Source organism: Sabethes cyaneus, chromosome 1, assembly GCF_943734655.1.
Source record: "Sabethes cyaneus chromosome 1, idSabCyanKW18_F2, whole genome shotgun sequence".
Taxonomy (NCBI): domain Eukaryota; kingdom Metazoa; phylum Arthropoda; class Insecta; order Diptera; family Culicidae; genus Sabethes; species Sabethes cyaneus.
The window spans coordinates 171,893,548-171,921,431 of NC_071353.1; the positions used below are offsets into that span (position 1 = coordinate 171,893,548).

The 27,884-nt window shown below is 40.7% G+C and overlaps 1 protein-coding gene across 4 annotated transcripts in view; it reads left to right on the forward strand.

Annotated features, from left to right (window-relative positions):
- The window catches only part of LOC128732874 (mitogen-activated protein kinase kinase kinase 15), a 71,412-nt gene that overhangs the window by 19,347 nt on the left and 24,181 nt on the right, over positions 1–27,884 (forward strand). For 3 of the 4 annotated variants that reach the window (XM_053826295.1, XM_053826296.1, XM_053826298.1), the window contains one exon: positions 17,101–19,837. In XM_053826295.1, coding sequence (XP_053682270.1) covers positions 17,101–19,837 — 2,737 coding nt within the window. Of the gene's footprint in view, positions 1–6,468; positions 6,514–17,100; positions 19,838–27,884 lie in introns of those variants that run through there. The other variant, XM_053826297.1, reaches the window with a different exon arrangement.

A 27,884-nucleotide genomic window follows, 5' to 3' on the forward strand; every position in this document is an offset into this window, starting at 1 on the left:
CTGTATTTATCTACAATGCTAATGTTCGAAACAGTAAAATTTCAGGTGGATCAATGAGGAGGATTCCTTCGTCCTCTTAATCTTCATCGATGATAGAACCCAGCGCATGTTCGTGTTTTAGCCTCTGTTTCCCTGGTTAGGGGTGGTTCAAACAGCGTCTGTCTCGGAACGACCGGCAGAATATGACTTGCTGGATTATTGTCAGAATCTGGGCGCAAGAACAAATGTCCTTGGATGGTCTCATTCGCCCTATTTTTAAAAAATGCATTTATTCGAGTGAACAAACTGTCGCGGAGTAACATTGCTCAGTTCAGTATGAGGCGTTCTCGCGTATCCTGTTTGGTAAACTGAGACCGTTAGCAGCGCAGTCCTTCGTCGGCGAGTACCAAGCTGCTTTTCGCGAGTGTCGCTCCATGCTGGACCCTGCGTCAATTCAATTTCTAGGCAACTTCCGGGAATACAATCGTCTGTTGGTTGACTTTAAGGCGGTGTATGATCCAGTCAAACGAAATTAACTATGGCAGATAGTCATGCGTCAGAATGGCGAGCGGAACCTTAGCACTTTCGTGACGTTGCGTTGGATGGACTGAAGCAAGGGAATACAGTCTCTAAGCTGAAATTCAACATTACCTTGGAAGGTGGAGAGGAACGAGACTAATAAAATGAGATCTCACATGCTTCGCATTATCGGTATCAACCGTATAGTAACGGAAGAGGACTTGTAAATTGGAAGCAGCAGTATTGGATATCACTATTGACACTGCTAAAACGAAGTACACTCAAGTCGCTTTTTATGCGAAGGATACGTTCCGCGTGAAGATGTCTAATCTTTGTATTAGTTCTTTGAGTTCTTATATTGTATAATATAGCTCTCAGATGTTGCACATAAGAGTCAGCTGGAAACTGAAACAAATAGTTTTATGGTAATATTGGATTTTATCTAACTGAATAAAAGCATTATCTCCACTGTGCTGATTCTATAGGCGGGCAATATGGCTCTTTTGCGTGAGTGACTCTGGACCGTTTATTGTCTGCCGCAACCGACTTCGAGATAAACGCATTCAAAGTTTGCTGCGTACGAAATCAAATCAACTCTGGCTGTTTGCAACATTTATGTAATCTGATTAGAGTAAAATGTTGCCTAGAAAATTCTTGATCGTTTGCTATCATTAACTCATTTTTTAAAATTTTGCGACTTAGTCCGGTCTGATTTAACACCGACCATATGATATCGCGACAAAAAATTGAGTTGAGCAGGCGAGTCGAGCAGTCGAATTAAGCAATCGAGTCAAATAGTTGGGTCGAGCAGTCGAGTCCAGCAGTCAAGTTGAGCAGTTGAATCGATCAGTCTAGTCGAGCAGTTAAGTCGAGTAGTCTAGTCGAGCAATCGAATCAAGCAGTCGGGTCATACGCTTAAGCAGCAGTTCATTCGAGTAGTTGAGTCGAGTAGTCCAGTTGCTCGAGCTCCAGCTAAGTCCAGCCGAGCAGTTGAGTCGAGTAGTCCAGTCGAACAGTTTATTCGAGCAGTTGAGTCGAGTAGTCCAATTTAGCAGCTGAGTCGAGCAGTCGAGTCGAGTAGTCTAGTCGAGCAGTTGAGTCGAGCATTCGGATTAAGCGGTTCATTCTAACAGTTAAGTCGAACAGTTGAGTCGAGCAGTCCAGTCGGGTAGTCCAGTCGAGCAGTTGAATCGAGCAGTTAAGTCGAGCTGTCGGATCAAACAGTTGAGTCAAGCAGTTGAGTCGAGCAGTAGGGTTGAGTGGCTAAGTCGAGCAGTCTAGCCGAGCTGTTGAATCAAGCTGACAGTTGAATCGAGCAATCAAATCGAGTAGTTTAGTCGAGCAGCCGATTCGAATAGTCCAATCTAGTAGTTGAGTCAAGCAGTTTATTCGAGCAGTCGAGTCAAGCATTTGAGTTCAGTAGTCCAGTCGACCAGTGGAATGAGGCAGTTGAATCGAACTGTTGAGTCATGCAGTTTAGTCGAGCAGATCAATCACGCTGTTCAGTCAAGCAGGCCAGTCGAGCAGTAGAATCGAACAGTCCAGTCGAGCAGTTCAATCGTGCAGTTAAGTCGAGCAGTCGGGTCGAGTAGTAAGTCAAGCAAATGTGTCAAGCAGTCGAATCAAGTAGTTAAGTCGAGTAGTCCACTCGAGCTGTTCAGTCAAGCAGTCAAGTCGATCTGTCCAATCAAGCAGTTGAGTCAAGCAGTCGAATCGAATAGTTCAGTCGAGCAGTTCAGTTCAGCAGTACAGTCGAGCAATCAAATCGTGCAGTCTAATCGACCAGCCCAGTCGAGCAGTCTAGTCAACCAGTTGAGCAATCGAGCAGTCCAGCAGTCGACCAGAGAGGTGACTGAGAATACAACCTATTGCTACGAAAGCATGACGTCCTGTCAGGGAACTGTTTTTAGTTACCGATAAGCCTCTTATGACGTCCTTTCAGAAACTTGATTTTCGGTACAGACATAAGCCTCTTATATAAATAGACTAGCTGACCCAACAAACTTCGTATTGCCACAAATTAACCTGTGTTGTACATAAATCATGAATCTCGGATGATCTTTGTCACAATCTCGAGTTAAGCAAGCCCCCCAGTGGGCGGCGCTTCCGACGGCGGGTCACCGGCAACACTCGCGACCGTCTCGTCCTGAATGATCTAGTGTTACTATAGATAGTTTTTGTGGTCTTGTATTGACTAATGTTTTATGGAAGAGTCGAATTTCTCGAGTTCGATTAGTTTTTGAGTTTCACAACAATTTCTGTTTTATTTGTATGAGAGTCCATATCCCCCTACCACAGGGGTGAGAGGTCTCTAACTATCGTAAAATGAATTCAAGACTCCAAAATCTCCCACATGCCAATTTTGGTTCCATTTGCTTGATTAGTTCTCAAGTTATAAGGAAATTTGAATTTCATTTGTATGGGAGCTCCCCTCTTAAAAGGGGAAGGGGTCGTAATTCACCATAGAAAAAAATTCTGCCACCTAAAACTCCCACATGCAAAATTTGGTTCCATTTGATTGATTAGTTCTCGAGATAAGAGGAAATTTGCATTTCATTTGTATGGAAGCCCACCCTCTTAAAGTGGGGAAATCCATAGAAAATATACCATAGAAAATATTCTTGCCTACAAAAACACCCACATGATAAATTTGGTTCCATTTGCTTGATTAGTTCTAGAGTTATGAGGAAATTTGTATTTCGTTTGTATGAGAGCCCCCCTCTTAAAAAGGTAAGGGGTCCTAATTCATCATAGAAAAAATGGTTGCCTCCAAAAACACCCACATGCCAAATATGGTTCCATTTGCTTGATTAGTTCTCGAATTATGAGGAAATTTGTATTTTATTTCTGTAGAAGCACCCCCTCTTAAAGTTTGGAGGGGTCCTAATGCACCATAGAAAATATTTTTGCCTCCAGAAACCTCCACATGCCAAATTTGGTTCTATTTGCTTGATTAGTTCTCGAGTTATGAGGAAATTTGAATTTCATTTGTATAGGAGCCCCCCTCCTAAAGTGAGGAGGGGTCCCAGTTCATCATAGAAAAAATTTTTGTCTCCAGAAACACCCACGTGTCAAATTTGGTTCCATTTGCTTGATTAGTTCTCGAGTTATGAGGAAATTTGTATTTCGTTTGTATAGGAGCCCCCCTCTTAAAGTGGGGAGGGGTTCTAATTCACCATAGAAAATATTCATGCCCTAGAAAACTTTCACGTGCCAAATTTGGTTCCATTTGCTTGATTAATTCTCGAGTTATGAGGAAATTTGCATTTCATTTGTATAGGAGCCCCCCTTCCTAAAGTGGGGAGGGGTCCCAATTCATCACATAAAAAAATTTTGTCTCCAAAAACACCCACGTGCCAAATTTTGTTCCATTTGCTTGATTAGTTCTCGAGTTATGAGGAAATTTATAGTTCGTTTGTATGGGAGCCCCCCCTCTTAAAGTTGGGAGGGGTCCTAATTCACCATAGAAAATATTCTTGCCCTCGAAAACTTTCACATGCCAAATTTGGTTTCATTTGCTTGATTAGCTCTCGAGTTATGAGGAAATTTGTATTTCATTTGTACAGGAGCCCCCCCTCTTAAAGTGGGGAGGGGTCCTAATTTACTATAGAAAATATTCTTGCCCTCGAAAACCTTGACATGCCAAATTTGGTTCCATTTGCTTGATTAGTTCTCGAGTTATGAGGAAATTTGTATGGAAGCCCCCCCCCCCCCTTTTAAAGAGGAGAGGAGTTATAATTCCCCTTATAAAGAGGAGAGGGGTCTCAATTTACCATAGAATAAATTCTTGTCACCGGAAACACCCACATGCCAAATTTTGTTCTATTTGCTTGATTAGTTGTCGAGTTATGCAGAAATTTGTGTTTCATTTGTATGGGAGCCCCCCCCCCTCTTAGTGGTGGGAGGGGTTTCTAACCATCACTAAAACCTTTCCTGGCCCCAAAAAACCTCTACATGCATATTTTCATGCCGATTGGTTCAGTAGTTTTCGATTCTATAAGGAACATACGGACAGACAGACAGACAGAAAACCTTCTTTATAGGTATAGATATCGTTGGACAAAGCAGTCAAATCCCTCAACAACGAAAATCGTTATATCGAAGTAAAAACGAAACTTTTTTCGATTCGAATGAAATTAATTGCAATCGAAAGGCGAGCTTTCCAAACCGGTAAGTTTTAAATTTTCTGATTGGTCCTTTATATTGAAAGATACATTAAGAAATGCGAAGAAGGGCAGAATGTGTATAGATTCTGTTAATTGAAATTTTAAAATCTAAATAACAAAATCTTATCATAGCTTACAAAATTTTAAAAATAAAAATGATTGCGAGCTATGCGGTATCAATCAATTGCTGGACAGCTTTAAACACTCACAACTCGTCACCATGCATGGGAAAATAAGAGAGGGAGCCCAACAGGTATGCTCCTGGAAGAGTGTTCGTTAGAACGGGAAAATTAGACCACATGAGTGCAGGCTTGCAACACTGGTCGAAGCAAGTATATAGAAATGCTGATGTGGTGACAGTAGTATAATATGGCAAGCTACGGTGGACTGGGCACGTGACCAGAATACCCAACGAAAGAGTAACCAAAACTATCCCCGGAGGGTATGAAGGCCAATAAAGAACTCAAGTTTTAAGAATTCAACTTGTAGGCAAATGTTTATAGACTTTAAAGCAGCGTATGATTCAGTCAACAGATGTTTTTGATGTTTGCTTCCAAAAAATGCCTTGCAACATCCTCGGATTTAAACCCATTGAATTACTATGTATGCTACGTAATATTGGCTGTATCAATGAAATGAATTAATATCTATTCTAAGCGCGGCTGGGAGCGATATGAAAAAATATGCCATGGCTGTTCTTGTAATGTTACTGCTACCAAGCAAGTTATCAAACAGTTTTAAATCAAACTGTATTAAATTTTGCAGACTATATTGCTTTAAGTTCAAATTCCTCTCCGAGCTTTATTTATGCCCCAACATATTTCACGTAATCGTACACCATTCGCGTTCGTAAATCTAAACACTTTGTTTACATCCGTAGGTAGTTTCCCCTTTATTGAAATCGAAACGATGCCGCCCCCCAATCCGTGCAGCGTTAAACGGCGCGATTCGTCAAAATCTCCAATGAATCTTTCTTTCTCTCGCGCTTTCTCACCTCGCCTCGTATAACAACAAGCAAGCACGTGTACACTCGGGTTCTGGATCACCGACCAGCCCGACAAACCACCGATACAGACAACACTAACAAACTCAAACTCAGTACAGTACGCTCACTCAAGCTTACTCGCATCACTCGCTTGTTGGCCGCTCGCGCGCGGCCGCGCCATGCAGCGAACGAACGGTACCACCATACAGTCTTTCACCCACGGTACCTCGGGACGGTTGTGATTTTGGCTCGCGCGCGCTCATCAAAAAACTCCAGTGCGGCTCCCCGTTGGAGTTCAAGTTCAAGTCCAGACAGTTGGCCAGTTCAGTGCTACTTTGCCTTCGGTCAACCACGTCAAAAGGTTTTCGGTTTTTCGTTGAAGCTATCAAAAAGCTGTTAGTCATCATTTTCGTTTTTCGGTGACGAGTGCACAAACGGCGATGAAAATGTGAAATGCTCGAATTTGATCGAATCAATCATCACTGAAAAAGTGATGTAAATACATAAATCACAAAAAGTGTCCACTGGTTCACGTAAAATAACCAATTACCTACCTACCTGAGTGGAGGAAGCAGCAGCAGCAGCAGGAAAAAAAGATTCAATACGTCTTTTATTTGAGCGGAGCGTAGTTGAGCGATGTGATCATCGTCCGGAAATAGATCTGTTTTGGTCGTTATTCAACGCATCGCGTTTGGGACGTTGTTCGGAATAAGACAGATTAAAGATACTACTAGTGGTTACAGCGGCTCTTTTAGCGTTCCTGGTAGAACCGAACCGAACGTGGACTGTTCCGATTCCGGGCAGAGAGTACTGGATTTTGCAATAACTACGCTTTCGGGATGTATTCCAATCAGCTGTACAAAAGTAAGTTTGTCGGTTGGTCGATTAGTTGACTGATAAATGAGTTGACGTGAAGAGATAACACGATTTTTTTGATATTCAACTCGAATGAGGTGACTCGACTTAAGGAATTTTTGAACTATTGTTAGACAATTCGGTGCCGCACCTTCGATTTTTGAGCCGAAACATGTGTTCGGCTTACTAGTCAGTGATTAATAAGCGAGAAAAGATAACGACGGTTACCTCAACGTGGGTTGGTGGTTATAGGGTTTGGGAACGAAGCGAGTAAATGATGGAATTGGTTTGGAAATTTTGATAATCTAAACCCGATAGACATCAAATAAAAGTCATAATCCATCGATTTTCTTTATACTCATTTCACAAGCTACTAGTTTTTGTGCTTCGAAAAGCACTGTCTAAAATTAAACCTTAATCTAACAACCAACATTTGAATAGTTTTTTTTTGTCAAAAACTATTTTAGAACGCTAAGACTCCTTTGAGGAGCGTGCCGTCTTCGGGTTCCAGATTCCTCAATGTCTTTTTTGGAGTACAGATATACGATGAACGTGTTGAATTTAACCTGTTCGAAAAATTTGCATGAGCCGGACGATGTTAGACAGGGATTTTCCAGGGTTTCTGCGAAACGGTCCATAAGACGTCTAGAACATGTACTAAAACAATATGAAAGCCAAGCCTGACATGGTTGTTTATGGAGAAAAACCACGTTCTGTGATAATTTCTATGAACAAACATGAGGGATGCCCATGGGCAATTCTTTGCCATCGTCGCACGGTCGATATTTTTGTTAAATCAATATCAAGAGAAAATTAGAAGAAAAGTACTTATCAGATCGTTATTGACAGTACGTAAACGACCTTTTCAGCGTCATCAAAGGAATGAACCTCCAAACCTCGGTTGCTGCCATAAATATCTTATGGCGCAATCCTTTATCAACCTGACTCAGCATGAGCATGAGTTTTGATCGACAGCATTCGCATAATGTTTTCATAAACAAGCCAAAAATTGTTTTTTGTCTCTAAAGTGTTCATCTGGAAACACCCTAATGGAGAGGCCTGCTCTCAGATCGATCACGCTCTGATTGATGCACAGCACTTTTCGGATGTCACAGACACGCGATCCATAAGGGACCCGATTCACCGTCTCGTAGTAAGCAATATTCTCGCCCGGTTGTCCAACTTATTCGAATCAGAATCAAAAACCGAATCGTGCCAAACGTCTGACCGTCGGGAGCGAACGTGCTTTCTCAGTTTATATTGAAGGTATGGATTGCATAGGAACTATCTATTGATTGGTTGGAAGGTCATATATATCCTATTTATAAAAAGGCTCATCGACTCTAATTCAGCAATTATTGAGGCATTTCTACCCTTAACCTTAAACAAAATCCTCTCCCGCATGCTGCTTCGTAAAGTGATGCCGTTGCAGGAAACTTTTGTTTGCGAATACCACTGCAGCCTTCAAAAGGGACGCTTCGCGACGAACCAACATATAGCGACAAATCCTCGTTAAATTTCGGGAATTCAACTTGCAGACTCATCATTTCTATTAGACTGACTTTAAGGCGGCGTACGATTCAGTTAAACGAAACGAGCTGTTATGCAGATTATACTTAAATATAGGGTTGTTCACGCTCGAGCGCGAATCACCAAAAACAACAACAATAACAGCAAAAAGACATCGAACCAACGTTGCAAAATCAGCCACATCTTTTTTTTTCCTTTTCTGCCATTCCATCTCTGAAGACGCCGTGGGAAGTAGCTGATGTGTGTACGATCCACCCCACTGGCTTAGTGTTGCTTTTAGGGATAAGAATGAAGAGTTAAACTGCTATCCGTAAGTGCCTGAGCAGTACACCCGTTCTTTCGACGGCTTCTAGCTTGACCGTATGAAATTTAATACGTGATTTCAATGTACGCCGGGCCATAATGGGTTAGAGAGTTTATAGTGACCAACTGATAGAGAGCGTGGTAGTCCTTCGCGTGTTGGAATTGGAACTGCGGTGGTGTTAGATAAAGATATTTTTAAAGTGGTTGCGGAATTTGTCTATCTTTGTGCGTTTGTGTTATATGACAACGATGTGAGCCGTGAACTAAAAAGGCGGATAGATACTGCCAATAGGGCCTTCTGCGGATTACGCAGTCACCTAACGTCCCGTAGCCTGTAATTCTGCACAAATCTCGCGTTATATAAGATGCTAATTTTTCGGTGGTACTCGATCATGATCTGATCGTCGTTCGTGGATGCTAAAAGAGCGACCATTTTTGAGCGTAAGACCATGCGGTCAATTCTTGACGGCAATTGAAGAGTGTCGCACTGGTGCATGAAACACGAGTTGTATCAAATGGTGTATAAAGATGCGGATATTGTAAAACGATACAAACACCGTAGGCTTGTGCTGGCCACGATGAGCGATCAGCAAAAATAATTCAACAAAGAACCCGACAGAGATGGACGACTCTACAGCAGATACCGTACATGGAGACAGATCCTAAATTCGGTATATCCGATAATCGGCAAAATGGAAATTTGAAATATATAGAAGAACCATAAAAACCTGGAACTCCGGCAGAACTCTACAAAAATGGTAAGGAACCACCAGTAATGGCACTTCATTATTCAGGATTTAGAAAGAGGAGACTAGACAGGACCGCAGGGGGCCCGCTCTACTACATACGAAATTTTTACTCTGTCAAATCCTGCAGAAATTCCGATAAAACAACGAACAACGAACCCACCCACGCATTATTGTTTCGTGGATTTCAAGGCAGCATGCGGTACAGTCGAACGCGAACAACTGATTGACACCTCTATAGCTATAGATAGCTCTATAGCTCTATAGATTGATTTTCATGCTCTAACACAGTATTTACTTTGCATTGACTGGAGTACTTTACTTCAGTATGATGATGTGGATGAAATGGCTTCGCAGTTTTGTGCTACAATTTCGCAATGGTTGACTTCAAATCTGCCTTTTGTAAGACGTCCCGCCACACCAGGTTGGGGCACCCCGTACCTACGGCAATTAAAACGGGAGCGCAACCGAGTTCAACGCGCACATCGTCGATCGAGAACATTGCTGACTCAGCGAAAGTTTAAGCGCTGCAGTTTTGTTCAAATTTAGTACAAATCGTATGTGTTGCGTGTGCAAACCGGTCTCCGCAGAAAACCTAAAAACTTTTGGCAAACATCATTTGTTTAAGCTCATACTTGCGTGGAAGAGTGCTGCGTGTGAAGCTTGAATCCTGTATTTCTTCGCAGTTTTCGAACATGTCTGGAGTTCCGCAAGGTAGCAATATGGGCCCGCTGCTTTTCTCACTAGTTTTGGACGATGTTACGTTCCTATTGGGTGCTGGTTGCAGACTTGTATATGCAGATGATTTGAAATTGTTTTTGGCTGTTGAAAAAATGGAAGATTGTCGCCGCCTTCAAGCTTTGCTCGACGTATTTGTTATATGGTGTAAACAAAACTGGCTTACAATAAGTGTTGCGAAATGCGAGGTGATGAGCTTTTACCGCTTAAAAACTCCGATTCTTTTTAATTATCGGATGGATGGAACTGAATTGCGCAGAGTCAACCATGTTACTGACCTTGGAATTTTGCTGGACACTAAGCTCACATTTAACTTACACCGCGAATCAATTATCTCGAAAGCAATGCGTCAGCTTGGATTTATTGCAAAAATTGGTCGGGACTTCAAGGATCCCCACTGCTTCAAATCGCTATACCGCGCTCTAGTTCGACCGCTGCTTGAGAACTGTTGCTTAGTTTGGAATCCTCAGCAAGTATCGTGGAACTTATGTGTCGAGAGAGTGCAGAGAAAATTTATCCGGATGGCTTTGCGACATCTACCGTGGCGTAATCCAGAGGAGCTCCCGCCATACTTGGATCGTTGCCGTCTTCTTGAGCTAGGTTCACTTGAAGACCGACGTAGAATCCAGCAGGCAGTGTTTGTGGCAAAAGTCATAAATGGTGAAATCGACTCTCCCCAGCTTTTGTTACTCATGGATTTTCGCGCTTCACAGCGTAATCTAAGATCGACCGGATTACTGCAAGCACCCATTTCATCGCACTGCTTTCGGTTGTAACGAGCCTGTAACTGTTTGCATTAGAATATTTTCGACAGTGGAAGAGCTATTCGATTTCGGACAACCATCGCATAAGTTTATACAAAGACTACGTAACAGAAATTTTTAATTAGCAATTTGTATTCATGTAGACACTGTCAGATGAATTTAACAGAAAAATAAATGATTAAATAAATAAATAAATATGCTAGAATTTCGTTACCCATCAGCCTTCGTACATACCCACCATCTGTACCGGTAACCATTTTCTCTGCCTCCCCACTGTCCATTGATTCCTTACATCCACCGCTTACACCAAATTTCTTTCTTAATATCTTTTACAATCTCGAACCACTTAGGCTACCGAGAAATCATTAGGATACTCCTTTAGTCATCGTCATCTAAACTGAGCTGAGCTAATTTCCTGTACCTAGGACTCCAGGAGAACTTCAAACAAGTTATTTAAGGCACTGGGTAACCACTTCCAAGGAACTGTATGACAACGGCCTGCCATTAATTGTTGCTTTCGCCTCGATGCACTCGCTCTCATCGGCAGGTTTCGATGGTATCTCAAAAATCGTCATCATCGGCGTTTTAACAGCTCGCACCATCCGCTCCCATTCTCCGCCCATATGGGGGACCCCCGGGTGATTGAATGTACAGCAAGTATTAGCATTAGTGGACACTGATACAAATATTTTACATCAATACTCGATTTCACAGGCCTGCATTCCTTGCATCACAATCTGAGAGCTTTTGACCATGGCAGCGGTCGGCCCTGCATTCTACTGAGAAAAAAATTTGCAGAGTGTATGTGCACAAGTCGAAAAGGCACAGAATCACTTTGAATGGCAGAATACGGCGGAGACAGATGTTGACGAGACCTAGGTAAAAGCAGACTTCCGGCAGCTTTCAAGGATCCAGTTGTTCACTGCCCGTAATAAGTTCGACTTCTCTGAGGAGGTTAGAAAGCGGAAGAGGTCAATATTACATACATGCCAGAAAAAAAACATGATTTGGCAAGCAATGTACTCGAGTGGAACGCGGAGCACCTCATTCATGATAGTCTTGGCAACCCGATCAGTAGGGCATAACAAGATAACATCAAATTTATAACATATTCTGATATTTATAACACATTGTGTTACAAATCGGAAATAAACTGATCAGGAAGTGAAAACAAAAGTTCCAAGTTTGTAACAGATTCTGATAGTTATAACTCATTGAGTTATATAGGAGAATTAGGGCTTTGGCCACTACTAAAAATGTTACATATCATCACTGGTGTGCCCGGGACACACAATGGGGAACGTGCCATACCTTTTCTATAAAATTTAACGCAAATTTTATGTGTAATTTCAAATCTGATTTCAAGCCAAATTTTACATGCAATACCAGCCTAACTTCAAGTAAAATTTCAAGTACTATTTCAAGTCAAATTTCATGTTTATTTTGAATTCAATTTGAATTCTAAATTTAATTCGAATTTAATGTCCAATTTCAAGTTTAAATTTTGGTCCAATATCAAATCCAATACCATGTCCATTTGACATGCAATTTCAAATGAAATTTAAAGTGAAATTTCGTGTCTAATTTCAAATGCAATTGCAAATTGCAATCTAAGTCCTGTTCAGTTGTTCAGTTTTCAGTGTTCAGTTTCAGTGCATCAGAACGAAATAACGATTACATGTAGCGAATTCTTATATCTATCAATTTTGCATTAAGAAAATTTTGTCGTCAATTCTAGACTTTTTTTGTTTGTTTGGATAACAATTTTTTTAAGCATCCGACAACAGCAAGTGTATAAAATGAAAACATAATCTATTGCAGTTAGAAATATACTCGATGCAAAATGCCGCTCCTTTTAAGCCATCTTTTATGTATTTTCTGCACTTTATTAGGTTCTAACAACGAATTAAAACGAACAACGAATTAGGATTAAAAAGAAAATCTCTCAAACTTTTATTTTGTTGGTAGATGCTTGGAACAAAACGTAATCGAGCAAACACATTATGAAAAGAATAATTAACGATAAAATAAAATGTTTTCGTTTTTTTCTCGGTTTACGTCTTGTTTACAAAATTTAACCTCGTATAATTGAGAAATATTTTCTACCGCGCATCACTAAAATAATTAGGTTCATAATTGTTTTTAATCTTTACTGTGGTTGGTTACTACCAAAATCAGCAATAACATTTATAGAATCAAAACCTGAAATATAAAACTCATTTAAAAAAAAAGTATGAATGGCCAGGTTCACTTCAATTTATTTCCTGGTATATTTGAAAGCACTTCGAGCAACACTGTCAGAACACCGATAAAACGGATTCGATTTCTTTTTCTTGCTCACGGTCTCGTACCAAAAGAGATCTATTTATAGACAGCTCGAACAGCAAAAACTGACAACTGACAGAATAAGCTATCGGTCAAATCATATGAGCATTCAAACTACCCACATTCAAGAGTAGTTCTGGTACAGTGGTTAAGACGATAGCATCGTGTGCGGTTTGTCGTGAGTTCAATTCCGACTGAAAAGGTGCGATTTTTGAAATTGAAAATATGTGTTAAAATCTTTTTCTGTTGCTATTTGTAAATGTTCCGATAAATAGTTGTACACTATTTTTGACAATAGGTCGGGAAAATGTCGATATAGCAGACAGAGGTAAAGAAGTTTTTGATTTATCAAAATTATAACACAATTTGTTAGAAATATGGTAACAAAGTTTGATATAATTTTGTTCAAAACATAACAAACTTTGTTATATTTTTGCTATCATGGCTAAGCAGTTTTGTTAGAATTTGAGTTATTTTAACCACTTGCAGTAGCTAAATTATAACAGCCGTTGTTAGCAAAAAATCGGTCGAAAAATAACAGGATCAGTTATAAATTTGTTATGCCCTCCTGATCGGGAATTCATGGCAGGTAAACCTAAAGAAATGCCTCCGAAAGTGTATGTACACTTTCTCTGCTGAGATCAAACTATCGTCCCAAACTTACCCAGGGCCAGATTTAGACTCGTGCCATTACTCGCCATTCGGAATCATCCTAAAAAAGTGAAATCGGATATGAAGAAAAAAATTACCTTTTTGCAAGAAATCAAGATAATGTACTCCCGTACATAAAGTTGTTGCAATTTTTTTAACAGTTTGCACGGTTGCTTAGAGTGGGGTCCCACGATTAAACTGAACCTTGACGTGGTATAAGGCTTTTTACTTAATCAGCAAATGAACAGCGGTCAAGTTTACTTCCGAATGTGGGTATATATTAAAATACTCTTGTGATTTTAAGTGGGACTCGGGGTAAAAAATTACCAAATGTTGTTCAGAAACCGCTTTTATTTCGTTTAAGAATAAAGCTAGTACGGAGATCTCCGATAATTAATAAATGAATGTTTCTGGTTCACATTCCTATTTATCACAGCTATCGCAAATATCTCCGAAAAAATGTCGGATTGATTGGGTCGGCCGGTGGCTTAGGGTTAATAAGGAGATGTAAGTGGGATATCAGACCTGGTTTGGAAGCCGAAGGAGCATTCTGCAATTATTACGGGTGATAATAGAGGTGCTAAGGTAGCAGATGGGAAAATGAAGTCAATTCTTATACTATTTTACATTTAATTCACAATAATAATATTTCTAGTGGTCGGTTTTTGAGGTTTGGTGACGGAGATCCGTTATAGATACTCCGCGCTAGCTCTTTGGACTCGAGGGTTGGGAGGCGGGTGCGACTCTATATTTTAAAGCTTCTGTCGGCTACTGCGAACGTCCAGGTCGTGCTGCGCTCAATTTACTTTGTATACCTGTCTTGGGACAGTGTTCAAATGCTGGGAGATGCAAGATGAAAAAGGCCATGGTAAAGCACATTTACAAATTCGATCTATCATTTTTCTTCTCATCATCATCATCATCATCATTTTATTTAAAATATGACATTCCGGCCTTTGGCAAAGAGATCTCAGGGTCAGTTCGTGGAGTCCGCGCAGGGCCGGAACGCCTCCGCCTGTGGGCAAAGGCTTGTCGGCTATGCTTGGGGCTCTACCTGTGTTTTAGTGGGCGACATTGTCTGTCTCGTCAGGTAGAACTAATGTTCGAGGTCTCCCTGACACTTTGTTGACCTCACAAAAGGGCCCAGCGCAGGGTTTTATACGCTATTATAACCCGATAACCCGAAAAACAAGAAAAAAAGGAGATTGGTTCATAGAACTTGCGCGGCTTGTTAGCCCGGAATAGTTGTTCTAGCTTTTCATGATCTCTGTGCACAGCATCTCTGGAGAGATTTTCATAGAGCAAACCGATGCAAAATTAGTTATGTGACATAAAAAACATCGCAGGGGGGTTGATAACAGATAGAGGCAATCTCCTTCAAGTGGGAAGAAAAGTTCAAATGGGTTAAGTGGTGCATTTGGAATGATACTAGTTGTACAAGTGGATGGATTTCTAGAAGGGGTAATAGGGTGGCCATTAACAAGGGGGAGATTCAAAAACGTACAAAATGCTTTGTGTTGATTTATAGGGATTACCGAGACGAAGACAGGTTTACAAGTGGCTGGGTGGGGGACAACAGAAGAGGAACTGACAAAGGGAGTAGATACAATCAAATGAAGAAAAAGGGTTTTGTTTCTTCCATTAGTTCGCGGTATCTCGCGGATTATCTACCGAATTCCGCATCCCGTAGGAGACGTATATTTGGTCAATGTTTGGTCGGGTGATCTTCAGGTGGATTTGTGGATATCTTTGCGGGGAAACTTAGTGCTACTGATCATCTGGTCTCGGGAAGCTGAAAAGTTTATGCATCGCTGGCTGTTATCGTTCATGCCGGTGTACAAGCAAAAGTAAAGGTCTCTTCTACTGCTTTACGGTTGATTCCGATGATATTGATGTCATCCGTAAAACTAAGAAGCATGCGAGACGATAGTGCGTGATGATAGTACCGTTCCTTTCCACGTTTGCTCTTCGTATTGCATCCCTTTAGTTCAGTTCATCCAACGTCATGAAAGCGGCTGAGGTCTCAACCGCCATTCTACACACTTAAAAAACTCAGCAAAATTTGCCGAGATTAGGACAGCCGAGCGTTCGGTGAAAATTTCAGTTTTGCAAATCGACGTTTACGGAACTTTACTAACGTTTGGCATCACAAAAAAATTTACCGAACGCTCGGCTGTCCAAATCTCGGCAAAATGTTGCTGACTTCGGCTCTTTTTTTTAAGTGTGTAACGCATGATTTTGACCCATCCAGCGTCGCACGAATCAACGTAATTAATTTTGTCGGAACATCATGTGCCACAGCTTAAATTTCGTTTGACCAAATCGTACACCGTCTTAAAGTTGACAAACAGATGATGAGTCTACCAGTTGTACTTCCGGAACTTGTCCAGTAACTTACACTTTTTACACTCAAATCGATGTACATTTTGGGTGTGACTTTATAGTTTAAAGCTTCTGTCGACTACCGTAAACGCCCAGGTCTTGCTACGCTCAATTTACTTCGTAGACCATTTTTGGGACTATGCATGAATGCCAAAGGGATGAAAGATGAAATTTGTGTCATGGCTCGAGCCCTGATAAGTTGGTAATCACTGATGGTCCGAGATTTGACCTTCTATTCGTTCGTTTGTGATAGTTTATGTTGGAAAATTGATGACGGGTGCGCGGTTGAGGACAACCGGTGTTAGGCGGGGCCGAAGAGATCTCCACTTCTTCACTAAACTACATTTTACAACTCATGTAGTACAAATTCGATCTATCATTTTTGCTCTCATCATTAGCATATTCAAAGTATGACATTCCGGCCTTTGGCAGAGAGATCTCAGAGTCAGTTCGTGCAGTTCGCGCAGGGCCGAAACGCCTCCGCTGCTGCGGGCATAGGCATAGCATGTGTTTTAGTCTCGTTAGGCGTTTGAGGTTTCCCTGATGCTCCAATGGCGATCACACGAAAGGGCCCGGCAGTGAGTTTTATACGCTATCAAGCGACCAGCTGGATAACCCGAACAAAAACGCATCCAATAAACTGATTCTTTCAAATCAGATTTGTTGTTAAACCAGCGGAGTTCGAATTTTTAGCTCGAGTAGGAGGCTGTTGTTTTTGCCTACCGTTTCTAACGTAACATTTTTTGGTTGGTGGTGGCGGAAGCGTGTTTTTTCTCCGTCGTCATGGTAATTTTGCTCTTGCAGTGATTTGTTTTCCACAGTTCCTTAGTTTTTGCTTGTTTTTCCAGTTGATTTTCCTGTCCGTCGTTTCACAGAAAGTGAAACTGTAGATTTCAATTTCAGTTTCATTTACCAGATGCTCTACGCCATTTGTTTACATATGAAATATCAATTTGTTTACTCACTGATCAAATATCTGGTGTTGTGTGTGCGCTGACCTTTCGTCTGGCCACCATTAGATTGTGGTACTATTTTTGAGTAAAACACCGCCTCGCCGGTTAACCGGCTAGCGAAAACTGGATAAAGGCAGTTTTGAAAGATTTTCTTTTCTGATCGTGAGATGTTAGAATCTAATTCTCGTTTTTTTTCTCTTCCAGAACCCCTCCCGTCACCGGGACTCAACGCAACGTCCTTCGCGGACAGCATGTCCAACCTGAGTGACATCTCGTCGACGACGGCCATTCTCAGCAACGGTGGTGGTGGTGGTGGTGCTGGCCACGCCTTGTCGGGAAGTGCCAGCAGCAGTGCCATCGCTGCAGCCGCTGCTGCTGCTGCGGCTGCAGGCGGAGGCGGTGGATCTCAGGCCGGTTCCAGTAGGCCACGTATGGATATAGCTTGCGTAATTGACACCCACCAGGCGCAGCGGAAGGCTGCCTTTGAGGAGCTCAAGCTGGCGTGCATTCAGGTGTGTGCCAATATGCAGCTGCTCGAGTTTGAGAAGCTGGATTTCGGCGAGCTCAATTCGGTGGATGTTTTCTACAATGCGGACGTGGCTGTGGTGGATCTGAGTGTGCAAGCGCAGCAGAGTACGCTTAGCTACCATTTGGGAGTGCGGGAGAGTTTTGAAATGAAGGAAAATATTGTGATTTATAACGATGTTGAAAGTGAGGCCACGCTGAGGATGAAAATATCGTGCGGGAATTACACGTTTGTGCCCTATCGGGTTGTTGAAGGGACTGGTTGTGTAGTGACGAATCCGGGCAAGGGAGGTTACCTGGAGGATGTTGAATCGAAGGTTGGGTTGTTGGGTCGTTTGAGGAAAATATTCCAAGATGTGGAGATTCAGTCGAAAGCGCATCTGCGGGAGAAGTTTTTGGCGGATTTGCGCAGTTTGAGGGATCAGTATGCTGGGAACGTCGAGGAGCTGCAGAAGATGTTGAGGAATATGCGGAAGAGACTGGATGATCCTCATGTGCTGTCGAAGGAAATTGTACAAACCTATATGTTGTCGTTGAGGGACGTTCAGGACTACGATGCGATGGTTCAGATTGTAGATGATTTGCAGACGGTGCCGAACAAACAGAGTTATATTAACACCGGGAATATGAACTACCTGTATGCGTTTGCTTTGAACCGTAGAAACAAGGAAGGTGACCGAGATGCTGCCCTAAAGACTTGCATTAAATCGCTTGAAAAGAAAGAGAACCACTTTCCGGACATGCTCTGCTTGTGTGGTAGAATTTATAAGGATATTTTCGTGGAATCCAACCGAACCGATAAAGAATCACTGCAAAATGCCATCACTTGGTACCGGAAAAGTTTCGAAATTCAACCGAACGAATTTGCCGGTATAAATCTAGCCACTCTGCTCGTTATCGAAGGTAAAGATTTCACCGACTCAGAACTGCAGCACATCGGAATGGTGCTAAACAACCTCATCGGTAAGAAAGGATCTCTCTCCTCCATCAAAGACTACTGGAACGTGGCGACGTTCTTCGAAATCTCCGTACTAGCCGAAAACTACGCTAAAGCCATTCAAGCCGCGGAATGCATGTTCCGGCTGAAACCTCCCAAATGGTACCTCAAATCAACCATAGGAAACATCACACTAATCGACTGCTGCCGGCGCAAATCGGAGGAATCGTTGGCCTCAATCGAGCAGCAAATCTTTCAGTTCTGGATGGAATTTTTCCTCGAAGCCACCAACGCGGAACCATCCTCGACCGTTCGTTTCCCCATTCTGATCCAGGAAACGCAGAAAATCCTCATGCCATCGTTCGTGGTAATTCACATGAATGCGGAGCAAAAATCCATTGACATCACAAACATTTGCCAGCAGCACGAGAAGGAAAAATGCCGAAAAGTGCATCACTTCAACTTCCTCGCCAGCCAGATCAAATCGGTTAGTTTGTACAAACGGGACGAACGCTGTGCCTATCTGTACGTCCAGCAAAATTCGGACGATTTCCAGATGTACTTCCCGTCGGTCCAGTGTCGGCAGCAGTTTTACGATCTGATCCTGCAGATGACGGCCGATCAGGGCTGTGGATTTATCGATCTTTCAACGGAAACCACCAGCGATGACATTAGCTACGAGTACGAGCTGGATGATAAGAACCGAAGGATCGTACTGGGTCGCGGTACCTACGGTACCGTTTATGCTGCTCGCGATCTAAATACGCAGGTTAAGATTGCCGTTAAAGAGGTTCCGGAGAAGTTCAGCCATGAGGTGCAACCGCTGCACGAGGAAATCAAGCTGCATTCGCAGCTGCGCCATCGGAACATTGTCCAGTACTGGGGCTCCAAATCGGAGGATAACTTCTTTAAGATTTTTATGGAACAAGTGCCGGGGGGTTCGCTTTCGGCGCTGCTCCGTTCCAAGTGGGGCCCACTGAAGGACAACGAAGCCACAATCGCGTTTTATTCGAAGCAAATTTTGGAAGGTTTAAAATACCTGCACGATCAGAAGATCGTCCACCGGGATATTAAGGGTGATAACGTGCTGGTCAATACGTACAGTGGAGTGGTGAAAATCTCCGATTTTGGAACGTCGAAGCGTCTGGCGGGGATTAATCCGATAACGGAAACTTTTACCGGAACGCTGCAGTACATGGCACCGGAGGTTATCGATCAGGGGGTGCGTGGTTACGGGCCGGCTGCCGACATTTGGTCGTTTGGGTGTACGATTGTGGAGATGGCAACCGGTAAGCCACCGTTTGTTGAGCTTGGATCGCCGCAAGCGGCGATGTTTAAGGTTGGGTTTTACAAGAAGCATCCGGAAATACCGGCCGAACTGTCGCCGGTGGCGAAGAACTTTATCAAGCGGTGCTTTGAGGTGGACGTTGACAAGCGAGCTACGGCGGCCGATCTGCTGGAGGATCCGTTTTTGTCCGAGTGAGTATTGTTTGCCAATTTACCATTTAAAAACACATGTTTGTGTGGGGTATAAAACATGTTGAATTCTTCACACGGAACATAACCTCAATACATTTGGAAATGCGTGCGCCGTTAAGTTTTTGTTAGCTGGTAACCATAGCAACCAAAATATTTTGTTGGTGTGCCATGGAATACTTGACCTGTCTACATAATGAAAATCATTTGGCAAAAGTTCAGTGTTAGATTTTAGGTTAGGTTAAAACAGTTTTTAACCAGAAGAAGGTGCAGTAAAATTGTGGATGTTTGATAGGAACCATTTTCGTACGTTCTTAAATCGAAAACGTGGGCAAACAACGCTTGAGAACGAGGCTTGAGATGCAAATGCATTTTTCATTTCCACGGCAGATAGGACTCTTCACCATTATTTTATTTGCGTTGATGGCATGATATTTTTCACTTTTTTCCCTGAGGCTTTCGCTCTTTGACCGTCGCATATTCAGATTAATGATAATGCTGATATTTTTCTGGTTTGAGTACGGAAGAAAAAGTAAATATTTTCGCTTCTGTTTCTTCGCACATTCCAACAGTACCTAATAAGATTTCTGTTGTGCGATAAAATTTCACTATTGTCAATCGAATAAGGTTAATCTTTATAACCTAGTAGTTGGAATCTTTGTCTTATTTGCATTTTATTTGGCTTTGCTTCTTGTATGTGGTACAGGTGGGACTCGATTATCCGTAATTAGATTATCCGGAAAAAATGGCTCGATTATCCGGAAGTATTCTAGGAAAAGTATGAGAAAACAAACCTTCCAGACTTGTTTTACCAACCTTGGTACATTTTAGCCAGTGACAGTAATAGGTATAGTAATAAATGGGAATTACACCAATTTATTGGACAGACAATATGCACATTTTGAGCATTTCTCATGTTTGACAAATGCCAACTACGATCTACTACAGATAACGAGAAATTTAAATTCAATCCCATTTGTAGTTCATTTATTTCAGTCCATTTAGATTTAATTATTTATAGTTGGTCTCGTAAATGAACTATGTTCAATAAATTATTATAAAATCATGCCGATTCAATTCAATAATCGAATAGAATAATAAATAAACAGGGCTCGATTATCCGGAGTGAAATTTTTTCAGTATTCCGGATAATCGAGTCCGACCTGTAGTTAAAAACTGTTCAGAAAAAGAGATGAAAAAATTACTAAAATATGAAGAAAAAACAATGAACAGCCGGCGTCAAGACAACGAAAGAGCGTTGAAAAGATGACGAAAAAGTAATGTAAAGGTAGTGAAAATACGACGAAAAGTTGTCGGAAATACGGTGAAAGACGATGATATTACGTCGGAATTAACACGAAAAGATGACTAAAAGACGCTAAAACAGCGATAAAAAATACACGGCAAAAAGGTATTTAAAAGCGGCAAAGGGGCGACGAAAGGCGGTAAAAAGACAACAAGACAGGAAAAAATGACGAAATAACTGAACAAAGACGATAGAAAGATGACAACATAGAAAGAAAATGTCGTATCCGTCAGTTATTTCCAACCGAGTCCGTCCTATAGTTACTATATATATAGTTCGGCGGATAGAAAACCAGGCGAATTGGCATCCCTGATTTATGAAATTAAATTTGAAATTATGGTGAAATGTGCAGGTTTTTACGAGAAATAATCACTGGCGGGTGTTGAAAATGACTAGTTCTATGAAAATTAAGTGTTTTTTTTTAACATTACTCCTGCATTTTGGATTTTGAAAAGCTTTTGGCTCCGCTTTTGACGTTTATTTGGCTCCCGATTTTCTATCCGCCGAACTATATATATAGTAACTATAGTCCGTCCGTCAAAGAGCATGTTATATCATGCCACAGGAAAAAGGTTGGAGAAGCGGCCATTGACAAGGAGGAGGTTCAAAAAGACTTAGTGTTTCTTTTCAGTAATTTGATACTCCATTTGCCATATTTTCGAAGAGAATACCAAATGACCACTTTTGAGTTCCGGTAGAACCGACAACGGATGTTCCGAAGTGTGGGGCATAAGCCAGCGGTCTACAGGGTAGTGTAAAAGTCATTATTAGTGACTACAAATAAAATGGATAACTTTTGCGCAGTCAATTGAGCAGATTTCTAGTTTTATTTCATCTGCTGCTTATGACGTCAAAAAAAATCTGGAATATCTCCGGAAAAATGGAACCGTAATTTACCAGCATATCTTTTTATTAAAGGCCAATCTAATGTGGTGCTTTTAAGACCAGGGTAGATGCTCCAGTAATGGAGGAGTTATGGTGCGGCTTAGTATTAAAAATCAATCTAAAGGTTCAACTCATCGGTTAAAAAAAAATATTTCGACTATATAGTGCGCCAATATGTCAGCTTTGATGTCATATCGAAATGATATAGTTCAATTTGATAAAATTGACGAAATTTCTTTTTTTCTAACATCAGTCTGCGGCCCTATAGTTGTGGTAATGTTCCTACAATAGTGGAAGCTGTTCCTATAACAGTGGCATTTGTAAATCGCTTACAAACGTCTATTTCCAGCGCAAATAGGTGACCGCGAAAATGCACTTATCATTGCTTGGGTTGGAAAGAACTGTTCATATTTAGTACTTTATACAGTCAGTCCACAATCATGGGTCACACACAATTGTGGGTCAGTTTAGCTGTAGCTGCTAATTTCCGTTTAAATATCACCTAATGATTGATCAAATTATTAATGCTACTTATAAGTCACAATTTTATCAATCAATTAGTATAATATTCACGCATTAGTCAGCAGATGAAACTAAAATGACCTATAACTGTGTGACCCGTAATTGTGGACTGACTGTATATGAAATCTACTGGGAATGCGGGGAAACTTGCTTTTTTTTATATTACCATATAGTAATAATAAAATATTTAAAATTAAAGAGAAAATGTAATAAGAGATAAACAAATACAATTAACGTAATCAACAGTTTTATTCATCTAAATGGGAAAGAGCAAAAACCTCGATTAAAACATAACTTAAAATAAGCGGTTTGAAGGCGAATTCGTTAGCTTCAAGGCTTGTAAAAGTTCAAGTTTTTTCTTTTTCAGCTTTCAAATCATTCATCTGCCGCTTGGTTTCACGTTCCTGCTTCCTTTGAGCTACTTCTAAACGTTTTCGATCGCGAATTTCAGCTTTTTCCTTTTTAATAGCTTCTCTCTGCGCTGCTTTTTCAACCTTCAAAGCTTTTGCGCGCTGCTTAACAATTTCCCTCTGTTCAGCCTTTTCTGATTTTAGCTTTACCGCCTCTCGTTTTTCGCTCTCTAAACGGCGGATCTCGCTCAATCGTTCTTCTGCTGTTAGCGCTGGTGAAAACTTACTGTTGTATTTTCGATGGAGTTTGCTTCGTTTAGGTGTCGGGGGAGTTTGTAACAAATCTTCCAATCGGTTGGTATTTGTACAATCTGCCAACGGATTAACTGGTAAAGGCTGTGCTTCCTCCTCAGTGGAGCTTTCTACATTTGTAGAAACTTCTAATGCACCTTTTTCAGCATGAGAGCAGTCCCCAGTTTTACCAGATACTAACACTGTTTCGATAAACTTTACTCACCTTGCTGGATTTGACTAGTTATTAAAAAACACTCAATTCAATTCAATAAAACTTCGTATCGTAGCACTACCTCGGAAATGGTCCGAACCGGTCTGGTTAAAAATGTCAAATTTTAGTTAGGTATAATTTCAAAGTTTACTATGATATTTCACTCTATTGTAGGAACAAATATCTTTTCGGTGCTCCTATACTGGAGGATGCAAGATTTTACGAAAAAAAACATAATTTTGTGAAAATTTTGAATGGATTGTGTCATTAAAGCCCGTTATAGTCACCATGGTGCTTTACTCATCTTTTTGAAATCCCAGAAGTAGGCAAATATTGTTATGAAAATCATACCGTTAGTTACCAAATTGTTAAGAAATTACATCCTTTTGACCTTTTCAAAAAGAATTAACATTTTCTGTATCAAATTTTATAAATTAGCATGTATACTATACATGAATTTGACACTAAATGTAAATTGATCAATGTAGCATAAAGAAAATTGAAAATAGGTTCCGATATTCGTCATGCAATGGATTTTACTTAAATTTCCATTATTACTGGTGCTACCACAACTACTGGAGCACCTACCCTAGTTGCATAGAAATCAATTGAAAATCGGTGGAGATAGAACCAAAAGTGTTACTGAAAATACCTTCACTTTTGATGTCGGGGACGTAAAGGTTAATAAAACATTCGATCAACCTTCACAATTTATAATTAGCTTTGAAGCGTGTAACCCTGTTTGGTCGGTGATAAAACTACGGAGTTTTCCTCAGCAAAGTCTGGCAACGCTGGATTTTTCTCCTTACTTTATGCATCGCTGCAGTACCAAAACAGCGTGCAGTGAGAATGTTGCAACAAGCAAGTAGCGCATGTTTCAAAAAAAACCTTTAAATTTTATCTTGCAAGGTTCATGAACTGGAATTTCGATTCCTAAAGAACCTGTTTTATTACGCCGGAATGGTTTTTGAAATTAACATTTACTCTAACTATTGTAAATAGTGATGTCCGAAATTTTTAATTATTCGATTACCGTACCGATTAACTGATTAGCGTTGTATTGTAAGCACTGATCGATTAGTTCAGTATTCGTGCTAGTAGTATTCGATAAGTAAGTAGTATAAGTGTACATTATTGAAAACTTGAAAATAATGAAGCATTGTCCAACTAGAAATCCTCGCATCTTGATTAGTTGGAAAAGACCTTATCAAAGTTTGAACGTGTTTTTTTTTGGCAAAAAGTGACAGAAACTCCGCGTCCCAACAGGGAACAGCGCCGAAGATTCTTTACGACGTTTAAACTTATACCAATTTGATATCTGTGCTTGGGAATTACGCCAGCCAGAACCACTCTTTAAGTCTTTAACCGATTTTATCGTTTAAACATTAAACCTAGTCCAATTTGATGTTCTGAAAGTGAAACGTTCTAGAAAAGTGAGCGGCAATCCTTTCGCAATTGTTGTCTTGCACGGAAACGGCACTGAAGGCATATTTGTGACGTGATTCTCTCAGTCAGCAATTGTCAAAGCGAGGAAAATTAGCAACTTTCTTATCCGAGAATAGTTTTTCAGCGTTTCATTTGCTGCTTTGCGTCAGTTAGTTGCTTGCAATTCTTTACACAGTTTCAGTAGTCAAGCATTAGATTTAGATTGATTTCTTTCGAAAATGATGGACGAGACAAGGCAGGAAGGATCCTTAGTGATGCCAATGTTTATTCAACCGTCAACTCTCAGTATAAGGCAGTAAGGTACAAAACATTTTGCAAACAACGTTAACTTGTATAGTAGCTTACAATCATGAAAATGAAGAAAACGATGTAAAAAAATATCGGCCTGCAATAATTTGGATTTCTCAACTTGCAGCGCAGTCTTCAAATGTATAGTGATGTCCAAAATTTTCAATTATTCAATTACCGATTAATCGGCGAGCGTTGTCTGCACTAATCGATTAATTCAACTATTCGTGCTAGTGGTATTCGATTAGAAATATTCGAATATTTTTTTCATTAATTCGATTAATCGAACGATTATGAACGATTAGTGGCAATTATTCGGGGATTATTCGCATTCATATTATTTCCTTTGAACTATTCGATTAATTCAACTACTCGTGCTGGCAGTATACGATTAAAAATTATTCGAATATTTTTATAGTTATTCGATTAGTTGAATTAATCGAAAGATTAACGGACATCACTACAAATGTATTATTACATGCATAGTTTAGATACATGCTACTATTGCTATAGTCCTGCGTCACCTATGCGGTCGTGTCTTGTACACAACTCCTTTGATTTTTTAATAAAATACTACTAGCACGAATGAAATAATCGATTAGTGCGGGCAATGCCCACCGATTAATCAGTAATCGAATAATTGAAAATCTCGGGTATCACTACTAACAGGCGCACAGCGCGCCGGTTAGTGTTTACGGTGTTTACGCTCGAAAGCAAAAGTAAAGTAAAAGCATCCCCTCGCAATTCGCATACCTGCTCTAGCTGCTACCTACAAGTGGTTGCCGGGTTGCCGCATGCCAGATGCCATTCCATTGTTTAAACGATTGGCCTAAGTAGCCTAGCGCCGGCAAGCTAACGACGTCGCCAATTTGTCTCGTCGTCATAACTGTGCAGCGTGCAGCTACATGCAGGCAGGATAGTCGGTAGGCAGGCAAAGGCAGGCATTAATTTCGTGTTTATTCTGTTTTGATGCTGTGTGGGTCATCGAAAGCAAAAGACGATTGGCGCAAACTTTGACAAGGAACCGAACAAATAACGACAATGTCCGCAAAAACGTGGTCATCAAAAGCAAGTTTTTGAATTTGAAAAAATATTAACCAGAGAATAAATGGCAACTCTGCTATGCAACTACCTGTACCTGAATCACCTGGATGGGTGGAATGGGTCGCATTTTGTGCATTGCTTTACGCATCGCTAGAGTATCATAGCGGCCGCATAGGATACAACGTTGTAGAGTCAGCAAGCAGTGAGAAATATTCTTTTTTACTCTTCATATTTTGTCCTGCAAGGTTCGTGGAAGTCAAATTCCTCAAGAACCTACTTTGATAAGCGTGTAAGGCAGTATGTCGATGAGTACGAAAATATTTTTGACGTAGGACTACGTCTTACAGCAAGGCTTGGTATTATAGGCAGGGTTGCCACATGCACAGATTATTCTGTGTTTAACAGATATTTGAAAGAAATCGCCTGTACAGAATCTGTATGCATAGAATACAGATTTTCGCCAAATTACACAGATTAAACAGATTTTTGAGCTTTTACATGAGAGTGAAAGAGACGGAAATAGTCAGCAAAATGACTCTCTATCTCTTTCACTCTCATTGTTTTGCATTGGACAGATTTTTGCACAGATATTTTTCCTCGCCGTACAGATTGTCAGATTTTTCCAACAAAAAACACAGAATTATATGTGGCATCCCTGATTATAGGGTGTCATTTCAAAAAATCAATAAGTGCGAGCGTCACGAAAATATGAAAGATTTTGAACGCTAATATCTTTGCCAATTATGGATGGATTTTCATGGTTTAGATGTCGATTGACTCATAATAGATGTAGCAATTATGTGATTTTTTTTACAACTTTCTTTTGACGTACAACTACGTCTTACCGCAGGGTGCCAATCCAAAATTTGGATTCAACCCAGTGTCACGAGAGAATGAAAGATTTTGAACGAATTTTTTGAAGAATTTTGAATTTTTCATAGCTCTGCCAATTATGAATGGATTTTCATGGATACCGATCGACTCACAAAGATGTAGCAATTATGTAATTTCTATTGTAAGATTATTTTTCAATCACTAATTAGTAGAAATTACCGAACAGTTTCAAGGTCAAATTACCCCATACATTTTCTTTGTGATCGCCTTGCTCCACAGACAGGGACGACAGTTAAATACACCAGGCTAGACGAAAATTTGTACTACACTTTGAAGCTTGAAAATTCTGCTACCAATTGCTTAGAGCACAGGAAAATTTACGGGACTAGTTGTACGATCCTCGTTGTCGTCAGTAGCATAGGCCTCGTGCTGTTTCAACTAGTCGACTGCATGCAATTCAATCTTGGGTTACTCGTCGCCGATTTCCAGGCGTTTCAGAAGGCGCAAATCGCAAGACCAAGTTGAGCCATCTCGCACGTAGAGCCCCTCTGTTCTGGGTGCCCGTGGGATTGTTAAATGGAAACGTTTTCTTTATGACTGTCCGGTCCACGTCCGGTTTGCTTCACCAAATGTCCGATGGTAATCTCCCCAAGTTGTGTCTGCTGCTCGTGATTCATATACACGCAGATTTCGTTTTACGTCCACTATTATGGGACGTAAGAACAATCGGTCGAAAAAAGGGTGGACGTTATTTCAAATTTTAGACATAAAACGAGACGACATTAATTCAAATTCCGTATGTAAAAATATTGACGCAAAAGGAAATCACGTAAAATAAATGGATGTAAAAAGAGATTCTAGTGTACCTCC